General features: G+C 38.9%; 1 protein-coding gene across 1 annotated transcript; it reads right to left on the bottom strand.

The window, feature by feature from the left end:
- Nucleotides 1-2,124: 2,124 nt before the first annotated feature.
- DDX43 (DEAD-box helicase 43) lies at nt 2,125-15,937 on the bottom strand. The gene is made up of 16 exons (XM_055329547.1): nt 15,691-15,937; nt 13,794-13,849; nt 12,219-12,345; nt 11,026-11,157; nt 9,892-9,973; nt 8,704-8,860; nt 8,170-8,288; nt 7,623-7,733; nt 7,114-7,255; nt 6,302-6,402; nt 5,147-5,234; nt 4,126-4,253; nt 3,830-3,939; nt 3,104-3,242; nt 2,548-2,635; nt 2,125-2,238 (listed from the first exon to the last, which is right to left on the bottom strand). The coding sequence occupies exons 1-16, from the start codon at nt 15,935-15,937 to the stop codon at nt 2,125-2,127; spliced, it is 1,941 nt and encodes a 646-aa protein (XP_055185522.1).
- Between the last annotated feature and the right edge of the window lie 927 nt (nt 15,938-16,864).

Genomic DNA, 16,864 nt, shown 5'->3' with positions numbered 1-16,864 from the left:
CTGTTGCATATTTTCTCATGAAATCCTTTTATTGTTTCATTTAGGAGAAGTGTAATCCCTTAAGAAAAGTACACCCCAAAAAATACTGTCAACAAAATGAAAGGATTCATTTTCATAAGATAGATCAGCTTATCTTTTTATCATAGAAAAAAATTCGTTGCCAGTATCTTTTCCACTGCATTGACATCAGAACAGGCTAAACTCTTCAAAGACTGACCTTAATACAGCATTATGGAAGATTTACTTTTTAAATAAGGATAATTAAAAGTGAAATATAATGCTACTTTCCTTAATATCCATGAAAAAAATTTAACTCGTGTTTAAACACTTTTGATTTTATTAAAGAAAGTATAAAATGTTAAATTCTACATTTTTAAACACTATTCTTTTACGAATCCATTGTCTCTTCATAGTGCCAGCATTTCCCAGTATTTCTGGATATTCTAAATAGTGTAGCTCTAAAAAAAATCTTGATATCTGAAAAACAAAAATGTATATTGTTGTTCCCAAGCCTTTAAATTTTCAACCGATAAAATTCACATTATAAAAATATTCTAATCACTAAAATTCAGTTTAATGTTCAGTATGCTCATTCTAAATATAACCAACCTCCAGAATTGATCTTGTAAAACTAAAGACCTATACCCATTTAACATCTCCCCATTTCCCCCTTTGGCTCCTGAAAACCACCATTCTACTTTCTGTGGGCAGACTACTCTAGGCACCTTAAAGCGAGAAACTATACAATATTTGTCCTTGACGAAGGTATAGTGTCATTAAGGTTTACTCATTGAGCCAAAGGTCAGAATTCCGCTTGACAGGCCTACTTGTTCATCCATTCATTCATGCCTGGATTGCCCTCACATAGAGCACATGCAGAGTGGCAGGCAGAATAAAAGACTCCCCACCAGGCAGGGAGCCTGATGCCAGGACCCTAGGGTCATGACCCAAGAGGAAGGCAGAGGCTTAAAAGCCAGAGCCACATATTCCGACACAGTGGATACACCTTACATTCCCATCGATAAAGGCAGAACAGTTCCAATTTCTCCACATCCTTGCCAAAACTGATGGCAGCTATTCAATAGTAGCTGTTCTAAGTTGTGAGGTTATCACAATGATTAGTGAGGTTGAACATCTTCTCGTGCTTGTTGGCCATTTGTATATCGTATTTTGTAGAAAAGTCCTTTGTTCAATTTTTAATCAGGTTGCTCTTATTCGGTTTCAGCTCTATATTATAGGTACTAATCCTTTATCTGATATGATTTGCATAAATCTATCCTCAAAGCTAGAGAATTATGCTAAGCAAAGTCTGAAAAAGACAAATACCATGATTTTGCTCATGTGGGGAGTTTCAACAAGCAAAGGGAAAAAACTCCAGGGCAGCCTGGGTGGCTCTGCAGTTTAACGACACCTTCAGCCCAGGGTGTGATCCTTGGGTCCTAGGATGGGGTCCCACATCAGGCTCCCTGCATGGAGCCTGCTTCTCCCTCTGCCTGAGTCTCTGCCCCTCTGTGTCTCTCATGAATAAGTGAATTAAATCTTTAAAAAAAAAAAAGACTCTAAACTATACAGAACTGAGTTACCCAAGGGGAGGTGGGTGGGGGCATGGGTAAGTGACAGGGATTAAGGAGGACACTTGTGATGAGCCCAGAGTGATGTATTTTAAATCCCCTAGTCTTTTCCTAGCACAAATGTTGCTATGAATCTTAGTATGTGCAATTTCTATCTCCATCAACTCCATTATACTCTAAGGTTTTTTTTTTTAAGATTTTATTTATGAGACAGAGGAAGAGACAGAGGGAAAAGCTGGCTCCATGCAGGAAGCCTGACGTGGGACTTGATCCCAGGTCTCCAGGACCATGTCCCAGGACGAAAGCAGGGGCTCAACCATTGAGCCACCCAGGTGTCTCAGATTTCTGTACAACTTAGTTGTCAACTCTGGCAATACTTAATCTAAGATTAACTGGAATGTAGGTAACAGAATTACCCCTAATTTATTATGTTACTCTTAGTGTATCTATTGCAATTATCTCTAACAGTGTAGTTAATAAGGAAAGCAGTCATTTGAAAGCATTATTTAAATCTTACCTTTGAATAGGCTGGCACAACTTTTCAACAAGGAGACTAATAAAACTTCTTGGGTTTTCCTTGGGGTTTCCCCAACTTTCTTTCCGTTTCTTTTCTTAGTCTATGTGCCTCATACCTCTCAGCCATTGCCACAAGTTCTTCTGGGATGCTCTGAAATATAACGTGTTACTGGGAATGAAGTTTCAGAGTAACAACTTTCATTCATGCACCAGTTAATGCATGATAAGCATACTGGGAAGCAACTGAAGGTTTACGTGAGCAGGGAGTGGTGTAGCATCAGGGAAGCTTAGGGGCAGTCTGGTTTTCTAGCTTGAAGATAGGTTGAGTTTAACATGCAAGGAGACATTTTCCATTGTTGGAAAAATGTCATGTCATGACTGGAAGGATTCTGTGACTGAAATGAAATTTAGGAGTCATAAGATAGGGTTCTTAAAAGAGTTCTTAGTTGTATAATCTCACCTGATGTGCTCTTTCCAGAATATTGATTAACTCGCCAGCAACTCTCCAGTCATTTCTGGTGAGGAGTGTAATAGATATCCCTGTCTTCCTATAAAAGAGGTGGGGGGGTGACTCATGTTACTTGATTTATACTCATGATTCAGTTAGCAAAACACTAAAAGTAATATCAAAACCTCAACTTTCACAAGCCCAAATGTGCATTATGCATTAAGTTAGCATCACTCAAACAGCAACTTGGAATCTCAACCTGGAGCTATTTAAATAGCATGTTTGTGGAGGATTTGACAGTTGTGCTTTTCATGGGGAAGAGCCTCTTACTCAAGGACAATAGAGTAACCACTGGGGGAGAGTTCAATGTGACACTAGAAAGCAAAACAGTAAGAAAGCTGCAGCTAATCAGAGGGGTCTGGTTGAATCCAGGCCAATTAGACAGGGGTAAAGTAGCAAAGCGGGTGTCACAGACGATTTACAGGCAAGATAAAAAAAGTATTTTCTAGCTAAGAATACTCTGAAGGGAGCCCTGATAGTTGGCTTCTTTCATAGGTAGACTACTGACCCTGCTCTTCCAGTACGCCCCACTCTGTGTACATATTCTTCGATGTTCCGGGGGAAATCGTAATTATACACATGTGTGATATCGTGGACGTCGAGACCTCTTGATGCCAAATCGGTGGCAATCAATATTCTTACTTTACCTAAAGAACAAAACCAAAAACAATATACATTCTAACATAAACCAACCCAAAATATAGCAGAAATGTATACTTTTCTCCCCAAATTTAATCGATTAAAACACGTAAGCATAAGAATGACAAAGGAGTATTTATAGTCTCTTAACTTGCTGGCGAGGGACGGCTGAGTGGCTCAGCAGTTGAGCCTTTGGCTCATGGCATGATCTTGTTCCCACATGGGGCTCCCAGCGAGGAGCCTGCTTCTCCCTCTGCCTGTGTCTCATTAATAAAATCCATTTAAAAACCATAAATAAACAATCCCTGAATCATCTGAACCACAAAGATATGTGCCTTTCAGGTAAATTAGTGTAAATAACCCCACTACAAACTTCATATCCAATTCTAAATATTTGATCTTTCAGTGCTCACTTCAGCGGCAAACATATTAATATTTGGTCTTTGAGTTTCGATAGTTCTAAAGATCTGATGAATAGAGCTCTAGCAAGTAGTTTTGGTATCTGCAAGCTGAGGATAGATCTTTCAAGTGGGTTCCATGACCAAACCCAGGCATTGTACCCTTAAGTTGCAATATACTAATTGTATAAATGTACCTGTTTTAAAGTTTTCTAATGCTCTCTCTCGGTCGCACTGCTCTCGATTGCCATGAAGAGATTCTACTGATACATGTCGCAGAATCAGGTCACTTGATAAATGGTCAGCACTGAAGCAAAAGATCAAGTCAGTGAACTCTACTTCAAATACCACTATCAATTCATTAGTTTTACTTCCATTAGCAAAAGACTGAAATAACATTATGTAAGACATGCATATCCCATTTGAGATTAGCATTAAAACAGAGCTAATGCTAAGCAAATTTGATGATTTAAGGATGTAAAAAAATACCTACATGGCTTTTCGGCTGACAAACACTATGACTTTGTCCTGAGAAGACATGCTTTCCAGAAAACGTTGGATATGAGAGCGTTTCTCCTCTTCCGTGGTGACAATTATATTCTGTTTTACAGTACTTACAGCCTAAAGAGTAAAGATCACAGTATATCAAAATTGACACACGAGCCTTCTACATTGGTTCAGAAGACATGTATTTCTATCACTGGTTAAGTTTTAATTGCTAACAGGAAAGAGAAAGGTCCTGTTAAAATGATCTATATCTACTCAAGGATTTGTACACCTAAGGCTTTTGCTTCTTATCCAAGTTGAGTTGGAAACGAATGCTTGGCAGTGTTGAAAGCAATTGGTTACTATTGTTGTAAGAGAACCATGGAGTAAAGCCAAATTGTCATGACTTTGGGGACAGTCCTTACAAAGGAAGATGATTAGCTTAGGATAAAAGAGTTTTTAATTTGGACAAATTATCATTGATATAATTCAACCCAGATAATATAGATTTTAATGGCATTTAGTGAATGTAAAGAATGACCTATCTAGCCTCACTTTCCATGAAATCTAATGAAATCAACCTAGGCAATGACCTATCACTGTTACTGGTAAGTAAAATGTCATTTCACTAGTCATTTCACTAATGAATTGAAAGGCCAATCTCGATTTAAGTGAAAAGCCAGATAGCTTTATAATGGAGGGGATACAGAGACCTTTATAATTACCAACATCTGAACCCAATCATCATAACCTCACCAAGAGAACAGACTTACGTGCACCGATGTTGACCTAGTTTATAACCTGATTAAGAAAATAGGAACAAGGACTAGATATTTATAGTATTAAGGGATCATTAAAGTTTTAGATGTCACATAACAGTACAGGAATGTTAAGATTACCCTCAGATGTATATTGAAGTACTTATGAGTAAAATGACGTATCTAGGGTCTTCTCTAATTAGGGAGTGAGTAGACATGCCAAAACACAAGGTAAATTTTCCTAATATTTTTTAAAAAAAACAAGCTCACCACTAAATCCAAAGTGCCAACATATACAATCATTGGTGCTTTCAAATATGACTGTGCAAGTCGACGGACAGCACATGGCCAGGTTGCACTGGAAATAAAACATGTCAAGATTATAAATCCATTAAGTTTCTCAAAGAATACTATGAATCAGATTACCCATGAAAGACAAAGAGTTATTTTTGAATAAGGGAGATTTCACAGAAAATACTTCAAAGAATTGCTCAAGTATAGTGAAGCTACTAGATGAAACCTTTAAGTTTAACAAATAGGTTTATAAACCAAAGGTTAAGGAGATCTATACCTTAAAATCTAATTTGAATTCTAATCTAAAATGAATCACTGGCGTTGTAAAAAAAAAAACTAAAAGCCTAGTAGTTTTGTCACCATTGTCAGGCAAAAAACCAAGTGCTTAGTTAAAATAAAGGCATGGAAGGACATATAAATTCAAATGTTTCTTCACCTACATATCATGAAATCAATCACCTTTTGTACTTTTACAGTAGTAACAGTAGAAAGTTAGGGAAACAAATGAGTGTATTAAAGAATGAGGAAACAAATTTCCCCAATTATATGCTTTTTATATTAATGGCACAAAGATTATATAAGCCCAGGTCTATAGATCACACTGCATTTAAGTATTGTTGGGGCACCTGGGTGGCACAGTCTGGTGGATGCCTTCCACTCGTCGTGATTTTGGGGTCCTAGGATTGAGCCCTGCCTCAGGCTCCCTGCTCAGTTGGGAGTCCGCTTCTCCTTCTCCCTCTGCTTATACTCTGCTTATCCCTCTCACTTATACTCACTCATGCTCTCTCAAGTAAGATTTTAAAATCGTTTCAGTTTTATCTTGTGCAAAAAAATGTACAGTAATCAAAGGTTTAGCTAAGCACAGGTGATCAAACCTGAGGCCCTCCACTATGAAACATCTCCCCTCCAGGGAGAGGTCCTGGCAAATTTTTATAACAATGTCTGTAACTTAAAGAAATCTAATAGTTACTGTTACACCGTTACACTGAGCTACTATACTAAGTGATAACATGCCTTTTACCTAAGGATCTCAAATACTTTCAAGGCTCAAATCCTCTGGGGAAATCTGCAAAAATTTAGTCCAGTCCACTGATTTCTAATTTGCAGTACAGCAATTAGGCATATACCTACCTTGTCATAATGGTTTGCCTATCTGGGCGCACATCTAACAAAATCTTCATTATCTGGGGTTCAAATCCCATATCTAGCATCTTGTCAGCTTCATCTAATACCTGCATTAAAAATGATAGTGGCCACATTAGATAAGGATGTTCTGGCTGAACATAATACTATGATACAGTAATTCTCTCATTTCCCTATTACTTAAGCCACTATTTTGGTTTCTTCAATACTAAATAAGATCCAGAGCTTTAACAGATTGGTTTGATTTTTTAAGTTGGCTATTTCTAGATCTAATGAAAAAATGTAAATGTCTGAAATATCCACATGGAGGAGTGCCTGGGTGGCTCATTTGGTTAAGTTTTACTCTTGGCTCAGGTCATGATCTTGCGATCATGGAATCAAGCCCCATGAGGGGTTCTGTGCTCAGTGCCAGAGTCTGCTTGTTCTTCTCCCTCTGCCCCTACCCTGCTTATATGGGCTCTCTAAAATAAATGTTTAAATAAAATCCATAGATTGTCTTTTCTACTTGTCTACATTTTCCAACTTTTAAACATTAAAATAGAATTCTTAAAACCCTTATTTTAACACACTAGAGGGAATGGAAATTCCTAGGATTTGAAACCATTATAAAATGGCCAATCATTCTAAAATACTTATTTTAATAGTTCAGTTCTGGGGTGCCCTGCTGGCTCAGTCGGTAGAGCATATGACTTGATTTTAGGATTAAGTTTTAACACCACATTGGATGCAGAGATTACTTAATAAAATCATAAGAATTCAGTAAGAGTTCAGTTCTTCCTCTTAGTTTCCCAAACCCTTACCAAGTAAGTTATACTTTTGAGGTTGACGAAGTTATTCATTTGTAGATCATTCAGCCTCCCAGGAGTTGCAATAATAATATCTACTCCTTTTTTCAGGTCTTGTATTTGTCCATTTCTATCTCCACCACCATATATACACACACTTAAAAAAAATGAGGTTCAGGTAAGGAATGTTCCATCACAACGTAAAATCCCAACCAACCGAAACATTTGGGGTATAAAAGGTATGTAAGTCAGAAAGAGTATCAAATACCCTCTGGGTAGTTTTGCCCCATTCTGATACCAAGCCACACCCATCACTCCCACTACCCCATGGTGATGTGTCCTAAAGAGCAATGTTTGCATCGCTGTTACTTGACTTCACAGCCCTGGCTACCATTGATTTGAACTGGGGTAATGCTTGACCCATGCTAAGCCATTCAGATGATCTCAGTGTGTGAAAAATAATGGGGATGTATAAAACTACGAATTATTAAAGTGCTGACACAAGAGTGAAAAGATAACTTTACCTTTTAAGGCCTTTATACGAATACTTAGAACATTCAGCTTCTACCTGAAGCGCTAATTCCCTCGTGGGTGTGAGGACTAACATGCCGGGGCCGTTCCTTTTTTCTCTAATTCTTTGGAGAGAAAATAATTATTAAAGTACTTGTCTCAGACACATAGTACGTTCAGTGGTTTCAGAATTTGTAAGAACAGATGTTAAAAGTTACATGTACCACCAAAGGTGGAAAAATACTGAACGGCACACCTAAGGGTCCAAAATACCAGCCTTTTCATTTAACATCATTAGTGCTTTCCTGTGTCAAGATTCTCACACAACTGTAATGGACATAACTGAAAAGTTTCCAGTACTTCACTCTAATGACTGACTATTAAGACTACCCATTACTTCCTAAAAATGTTTTGACAATTTCTACTCTCACCAGCATGGTGCAGGTGCAATTCCCAGAGGCTAGGCATTACTCTTTGACCAATGCAACACAAAGAAACTTGCATTTTTAGTATCTATATCTATGAACCCCCTATAAAAAACCCAGCTGTAGAAATTCTTACACAGGCTGTAAGTCAAGATGAATGAATCCTGGCATTAAATAAGACAACGTCTTCCCCGTTCCGGTTTGAGCTACTCCAATGAGATCTATTCCTTGTAGAACTATTGGCCAGGCCTGTGACTAAAAAATAAAGATTTATATTAAATTAAAAGTGCATTTAAAAAAAGTGCATTTTAGTCAAGTGCCCCTCCTCTTCCAAGCCCAACCTTTTTTTAAGATTTTATGACAGAAAGCAAGCACAAAGCAGGGGGTGCAGCAGGAGAGGGAGAAGCAGAGCCCCTGCTGAGCAGGGAGCCCACCTCAGGGTTTGCTCTGAGGACCCTGAGATCATGACCTGAGCTGAAGGCAGACACAATGGACTGAGCCACCCAGGGCCCCCTAACCCCAAACTTTTAAGACCTTTCTATGCACTGGTGGTACAGGAGGGTACCGGGAGACTGTTCATAAGGGATATTTACTCTCTGGAGATTTAACTTCTAATAATTAGGTATTGTTTGTGGGAGGGCATCAGTATAATACTGGAATTAAAGCATACCTGGATTGGCGTTGGTTTTTGAAACCCTGCCCTTTTAAAGTTTTCCATAACTTCTGGATAATATTGAAAAGCATCCTCAAATTTACAAGTAGGATTGGGTATACGGCGCTTTTCGCCTTCTTTTAAGTCATCGCACATTATATTATTATTTTCTTTCCTTTAAGGAAAAATACAAATATTAGCATCTTTGGTCACCTTTATTCCCCACACAAGAAATTTTTTACTAAAGAGTTTTTATTCGAGTTAAGAGAGAGATAGCAAGAGCTTGAGTGGGTAGGTGAGAGAAGCAGGCTTCCCACCGGAGAAGTGAGACCACCTCGTGGCTCAATTCCAAGACCCTGGTATCATTACTTGAGCTGAAGGGGCATATACTTAACTGACAAAGGCGCCCAGACAAAAAATTTTTGCCAGCATTATTTCACCATATCTAGAAATTCAACTGCAACTGGAACTGTAAAGCTACAGTAAATGTAGCTAAATAGAAGTGAGCCCATCTTTTTATCAGATCAGTTAATGGAAAGGGAAAAAATTACATTGTATGAATGGGCCACTGAAATTTCATGGAAAGGTGAATAGAGCCTGAAATCACACACTTCGTGATTCAACTCAGACTTGTCCTACACAAAACTCTACAATGTTCCACATATTTTCTTAATTTATCCTCAAAGATACTGTCAAATAGGATTAATTCTCATGACAGTTGATAATTAGTTACTTGTCCAAGTCTGGGTACTACCCCAACCCTAGAATAACTTCTTTCTGCTATACCATATTTAGTTTTATAATACTTTGATAGAAACAAATATTACTCCTAGGACCTTTAATTCAAGATATTAAGCATTAAAGAATAAGAAATGCATCAAACCAACTTATGATTTTCAACAGTTGTAGAAATAATTCTCTAAAACTGCTGTCCAATACAGGCACTAACCACAAGTCTCTTATTAACTTTAAATCGAAAACTCAGTTCCTTAATCCTAACTAGCCATATATTAAGCATTCAATAGCTAGTAACTAGACACAAATGTAGCCCTTTTTCATCTTTGCAGAAGGTTTCATTGATACTGATGCCCTAAAATACATCACATAGGATGCAACCAAGTTCACGTGAATACCAGAGGTAGTCTTCAAACGCAATCACTTCAAATGTTTGCCTGAGTAACTATATAAATAAATAAAAATACCTACCTCCATGAGTCTACTTGCTCTTGTGACATTGAACTTGTTGTTTCTGATTGCCTATAAAAGTTTTTCTTAATTGGAGGTAAGTCTGAGACAAAGATGAAGATTAAAATTGATAAATTAAAATTTACAGTTCACTGAAACTTATTCTAAGTAAAGTAAATCAAACTAAAATATTAAACTCATCTTAGTATTAGTTTTTTGCCAGTCAGGCTTATGCTATGCTCTAAGATCTCCTATTTTGCTTTGCCTTTTTTTACCCAAGAAAGATCCTTATTTTAATATAAAAGTATGCTTTATAAGGCAATCATCCCAATTGATGGATCTTCTATCCAACCCATTTCTGTTTAGGAATAGACTATTTCTTATTCCCCTTTCTGAGACTTTCTTATATACCCAATATACTTCCTCCAAAATTTAATACTTCTTCTGGTCCCCCCATCCCAAACCTTTCCGCCACAAATACTGCCAAGGTGGTACTGGTAACATGTATATAGACCTACCACTGAATTTATCAATGTTAATACTTGTCACTGTTGGTGCATTAGATTTTAAACTTTAAACTTTTAAATTTGCTGTATTGCTGCCTCACTTGATAGCCAAAATCCGTCCCTGAATTTACCCCGAAATTTAGTGAATGACATGAAACATTACACTCCATATAATTCCAGGTAAGACTCATTTAAAATTAAAGCAACTGAAAATCCCATCTCTCCAACTATGTTTCCTGTTAAATGGTTTTCCTTTTTTTATATATGGTCTGTCAGCCAGGTCACTCCAGGTTCAATTTTTGCTCAACCAGTCAATTTTAAACTACTTATGGTTAGCATGTTCATTGCCTTCATTTTCCCCTTGGGCCCAATTTTCTATTTTATTAACTTTTTGCTGTGAGTTACCTCAAATAAGACAAAATGTTAAATCTTATTCCCCACTTACAGCATAGATTACAGCAGACAATGTAGAAACAAATCTTGCCCTAGAGACTAACTGTGGCTCTTAATATTTTACTATCATTTTCATTTCATTACTAAAATAAGGCATTTTAGGATAAAAAAAAACCTCAAGAGGTAAAAAAAAAAACACAAAACACCTCAAGAGGTACATCAACACTATAAGTAAACAGTAGGATATAGCACTAACCTTCCCACTTTTTTCTCCCCCATTTCAAAGCATCTTCTCGAATTTGATCCCAATCAATCACTGGCTGATTCTCTGTAACATTACTATCTGTCCTTACATCTCTTCCAACAGAAGGTTGGAATTCAACAATATCTGTTAAAATATTTTTACCAAATTAGTTTGAATATGCTAATTGTACAAATTCCCCCAAACCACTTTACTATTTTGTGTTTAAAAACCAAAGAGTAAAAAAAAAAATTAAAAATTAAAAATAAATTAAAAAAAAAAACAAAGTAATGCTTAAAACATAAAATGTGGGTTTTAGTACTACAGTGCTATAATACTAGTCATGGTCTGGCAGTTATCAGATTCATGAAATGGAAAACAAATTTATTGAAGGAAAATAGTATGAGAGCCTAGGTTTGCTAACAAATCACATACCAATCTTCAGAATAATCCTATGATGCAGATGTCACCCCAGGTTAACAGATATTTTATTTTACTTTATTTTTATTTACTGATTCATGACATAGGCAGGAGCAGTATCCCTTTGGGGAGCCAGATGCAGGATTCATCCTACCCTGGGATCAGGACCTGAACCAAAGGAAGCCACTAAACCACCTAGCTACCCCAGGCTTCCCCAGATGAAGAGTTTTAAAGGCTTCCTAGAGTTCCTGTACCAAGAAACACCAAGAGGCTGCCATCTGAACCAAAGATGTTGTTCTTCCACATTGTTTCTGGAAATGGCTCAATAATGGTTCTCTCGTCTAAGCAGATCCGAGATTTATTTAAAATTAAATCTGTGATTTTTAAGTGAACTCTATGCCCAATATGAGGCTTGAACTCATGACCCCAAAAATCAAGAATCATACTCTGAGGAAACGAGATGCCCTGAAGATTTTTAAATATCAAATTGTGCAGTTTTCAAAATCAGTCACATTCTTGGGGAGAGATAATAGAATCAAAAAGGCAGGACTAACCCTTCTACCACTAATAGTGTATTATAATTTTTTTTCACTTATCTGTGTCTGAAAGTGAAACTGCTAGGCTTAACCACAGAAATAAAGTATTTTAATTTCACGGAAACAATATTCTGAGATTTCAAAGACAGTAACAGACAAGAAATCTTGTCAGGAAAAGTAATTATAATGCCTTACCACGCTGAATGCAACTGTAAAAATTTTACAAAACTCTAGTAGGCAGAAATTACTTACCAATTCTGGATTTCGAATTGTAATTTTCTTGTTTTTTAACAAGATTATCTATCGCTGTTTTGGCCTTTGCTTGCATCAACTTGTTCCCAAAAATTCTGACCTCTGCTTCCGGATAAGCTTTTATTATCTAGATGCAGGAGAAAAAATGAGACTGAAGTCCTCTTACCATGCCCTACTCCAAAAAAAACACCACTCAACTACAAACAGTATTAAAATTTAAAGTATAGTATTGCTTCCAATCAGTATTATGTTCTAATTTTTTTTTAATGTTCTAATTTTTGAAGGCATTCTACATTTAACAAATTTATCCTGAGATTTACCTCCTGGTTGGATGAAAAGGAGCTGGACAATCTAAATTTATTTCATTTTATTTTATTTTATTTTTGGACAATCTAAATTTAAAAAGTACTGTGACCACTAGGGAATAAGCTCAGCAACTACTTATTACAAAATTAAGGCATTCACCTGACATCTTAACTATTAAACGGTAATTTGGCAAATATTACAAACTGCAGGCATTAATCGGTGTGCTTTATAAATAGCTGATTGAACTGTCAGGCTGCCTATGTAAACTTACCTCGAGGGAATGCTATACTTATACCACATCTATGGTAGTGGAAGCCATCATACTACAAGGCTAACATGACATTTGGAGCATAGGATACACAAATCACATCTTTAAATGTACATAATCTCAGATGCCCTCACTGATTCACAAAAAATACACACTGCTGAACCAAATGCTATCTTAGGCTGGTGATTCAAACAAAGCTTGCCATTTGCACTGTTTATAGACACAACTCTAGAAATTCTTAAATGAGGCTGAAACAGATGCTGGGAAACTGGAAAAGAGACCTACATAGAATGGGGATGCGGGAGGTCTTAGATCTTCCCAGTGAGCAGGAGTTCTAAGCTAAGCTAGGAGAATGTGCCTGGAGGCCAGCTGGAGATGTGAAGAGGGATTTCAGGGAGGGAGTGAAGAGAAAGGAGGCTGGAAGTCAAGAGTCAGATCAAGTGAATCATGCTAAGTCTAGACTTCTTAAAGAGTGAAATATGAATAGTTTTTATACAGGAAAAACAATTTGTGTTTTAGAAGATTGCCCTGGTCATAGTAGAGAATGGTTAGAGGAGGGGGGCAGGGGCGGGGAGACAATAAGCAGGAGGGACAGTTAGAGAGAATCTGGCAAGTGATGTGATTCCCCTTGAGAAATACAGAAGTAGGAAGAACTCAGTGATGCACTGGTTGCAGGATAAGGAGAAGTAATGAGACTTCCAGCTTGGGAACTGGGTGAATGATGTTGCTGTGTTCCACAGCAGGGCAAGGTTTGAGGGGTGGGAGCCAGGAAGCACATGAGTATTCCCCCAAAGATCTCATTTGTCAGGGAGATTATCTCTAAAGATCTTTACCTCCAGGAGTCACAAAACCTAGACCTAGAATGGACCATAGTATGACCATTCCTGGAATATAGCAGTCTAAAGAGCTTTGGCAACTTATCTAAATTACCACAGTATGTTAACAGAATTAGAGTTATAAATGAATAATGCTTTGAGGAATTAAGAACCCAGACCACTTACCTGTATTTTCGTGTTTGTTGTACTTTGGAGGTCTTTTATTTTAGACCCGCCACGACCTGTTTTTTAAAAAAAAAATTTAAGTTGTAATAAAAACCACAACTGGGTATCACTTCATACATCTTAGAATGGCCATCAAAAATACAAGACAGGAGTGCCTCAGATCATGATCCCAGGGAGCTGGGATGGAGCCCAGCAACTGGCCCCCTATTCTGTATATGTGCTGCCAAAGCGAGCACATAGCCCCCTATTCTGAAGGGAGTCTGCTTCTCCCTCTGCCTGCCCCCTACTCATGCTCTCGCTCTGCTCACAAATATTTAAAGAAAAAATACAAGTGTTGAGAATGTGAAGGGAAGCCTTGTGCACTGTTGGTGGGAATGTATATTGGTACAGGTATGGAGTTTCCCCCAATAAACTAAAAATATAACTACCATATATGCCCAGCAACTCTGCTTATGGATATATACCTAAAGGAAAATCAGTATCGCAGAGATATACTCCTGTGTTCATTACATCATTTTCCACAAAAGTCATAAAGTGGGAACAATTTGCCTATCAGATAACTGGATGAAGAAACATGCTCAACATGCTAGAAATCTCAGCCTTAAAAAAGGAAATCCTATCATTTGCAACATGAACCTTGGTGTTATGCTAAATGAAATACCAATCACAAAAAACAAAGTGCATGACCATATAAACACAGAAACAAAGTAGAATGGCATTTGCCAGAGATGAGGAAATGGGGAATTAGTTGTTCAATGGGTATTTGTCAACCTAATCAAAGACATTTTAGAGATCTCACACAACATTGTTCTTATAGTTAACAGTACTATATAGCACACTGCGCTTATAAACTTACATTTATTTTTAATGCAGTAAGAAAAATCATGGTTCCAGAACCGACATTAAGTGGGTGTTCTCTAGCAGTGCCTCCAGTCACAGGTGTTCAATAAGTGTTGAGAGGGTGTTTTAGTGCAAGCCTAGGGGCTTTCATTTATAGAGCAACACTCTTCAGATCTTTGAGCCTGAGCCTCCTTGAGGGAACAAGAACTACCTGGTCGAGCAAACCAGTCTAATGTTCTATATTGAGTAGCAGCCTAAAAAATGTGGTCATTGTTCTTCAAAAACAGGTTTAAAAAGGGTAAAACAAAAATATTAGTTCCCATACCTAACAGGCAAAATACTGGAATTTACCCTCAGTCTTAATGGCCACAAATGGGGTAATCGTCCTATCGTTTCTAAGTGTTTTTCAAAAGCGAATTGTAAGACTCAAGACGTACTAAGATCCCGGTTTTTTTAAGATTTATTTATTCATGATAGAGTGAGAGGCAGAGGCACAGGAGGAGGGAGAAGCAGGCTCCATGCCGGGAGCCCGACGTGGGACTCGATCCTGGGACTCCAGGATCGCGCCATGGACCAAAGGCAGGCGCCAAACCGCTGAGCCACCCAGGGATCCCCAAGATCCCGTTTTTCAACAGATAAAGCATATTCAAGAGAAACTACCTGCAAGATAGAGCCAATGTTCTGAATAACCCTATAATATCCTACACCTTCTTTAATGTCTCTAAAACGGAGCTCAAGGATCGTACTCAGCATTGCTTTGCTGCTCATTTTGGGGTAAGCCAAGGAAAGGGCTGACCTTTCGTCCCAAAGATTTCATAAATATATGACTTTAATCTACCAAAAACATCGTCCCCACGAAATATCAAAAGATGCATTGAACGACATAGTTGTAGCATCACGAGCTATCATAAATGCCGCAGGGAACGCGCTGAATCCCCTAGGCGAGGGCAGCGGGGCGGGGAATGCCCTCCCCGGGTTCCCCCCCCCCTCCGGCCGCCGCCGCCGCCGCCGCCGCCGCCCCCGCCGCCGCCGGCACACTGGTCCTCCTTTCGCTCACCGATCACAGCGCCGACCCACACGTTCTTCAATCCGAAGCAGAGCGGCGGTTCCCGCGGGCCGGCGGCCACAGGCTGCTGGAGGCCGGAGTTCTTCCAGACGCCGCCCCTGCCGCCCCTACTGGCCTCCCTACTTCTTCGATTCGGGTCCTCCGCCGGCCTCCTCTCTGGAGCCCGGGACACTGCCGAGCTTCGCCGAGAAGCAACGACCCATGAGGAGGCGTTGGCGCCTGCTTCTTGTCTCGACATGGTTCCGTAAGGAAGATCCGGCGTGTCCGACGTCGCTCCGCTCGGGGCCTGCACCACTCCACCGTGCCGTCGTGCCTTTCTACGAGGGCATCCACGCAGCCGCTACTTAAGGAGCCCGCTCGAGGCTCGCCCCGCCCCTCCCCGCCCTGGCCGCACATCCATTGGTCGACAAGATGTTCTGGGCGGGACCTTTACGGTTGGGCCAATCCACTCTCTTAATCGTGTGAGCGCTCCTTGAACTAGTCAAGGCGCCGGCTTTAAGTTCCTTTTTAGGCGTGGGACACCCTCGGGCTGTTTTTACGTCTTGCCCTACTGAAATCCCACCCGAAACACCCACCATCTCAGGGACTCGGAAACATCAGTCCCTTTCACAACCTGATCCAGTACTACATTAAAAAAATTTGAAACAAAACGTTGACAAAACAGCATCTATTATTGTTATAAGAGGAGCACTATGGTATATTTAAACCTATATTCATTTTTTAAATATTGGTTTTGGTCCACACAATATAAGGACCCACAGTTTTAAAATCCCTGGGCTGAAAAATGCTACTTCAACGCTTCACGCAACACTTGACCTGAATACTTGCTGTGGTGTTAGAGATAACGAAATAAATATAATAAATGTTTGAAGCACTCCCATTGTTGCACAGTGGCTGTGGCTGGACATATTTCAGTGATGCAAGCCAGCTAGGAGTGCCCCTGCTTTGATTAGGATCTCTGAATTGCCTAAACAAACCCGGTTCATTCACCATCAAACAAGGTAGTTGTTTATTACATTAGGATCTGTTGTCCCTGCGGAGGAAAGAAAGAAAAGAAAGAAAAGAAACAAAGAAAATAAACTGTGACTAAACCTGGTCCATACAAGGTGAATGGGATTAACTCATATGGGATTAATCGTAACTCTTTAATGTAATCTTCTCTGGA

This window comes from Nyctereutes procyonoides, unplaced genomic scaffold (genome assembly GCF_905146905.1).
Source record: "Nyctereutes procyonoides isolate TBG_1078 unplaced genomic scaffold, NYPRO_anot_genome, whole genome shotgun sequence".
NCBI lineage: Eukaryota > Metazoa > Chordata > Mammalia > Carnivora > Canidae > Nyctereutes > Nyctereutes procyonoides.
The sequence above is the reverse complement of the archived record's forward strand: the minus strand, read 5'-3'. Positions and strand labels throughout refer to the sequence as shown.

Bases quoted from the DNA above. Each gene is read 5' to 3' on its own strand.
- DDX43 (XM_055329547.1), bottom strand. From the start codon at position 15,937: ATGTCGAGACAAGAAGCAGGCGCCAACGCCTCCTCATGGGTCGTTGCT. The intron at 8,861-9,891 runs GTAGGTATTTTT...TTTTCCTTAAAG, and splicing joins GAGCAAGTAGACTCATGGAG to GAAAGAAAATAATAATATAA. The intron at 2,636-3,103 runs GTCAGTAGTCTA...CCTCTTTTATAG, and splicing joins GGGCGTACTGGAAGAGCAGG to GAAGACAGGGATATCTATTA.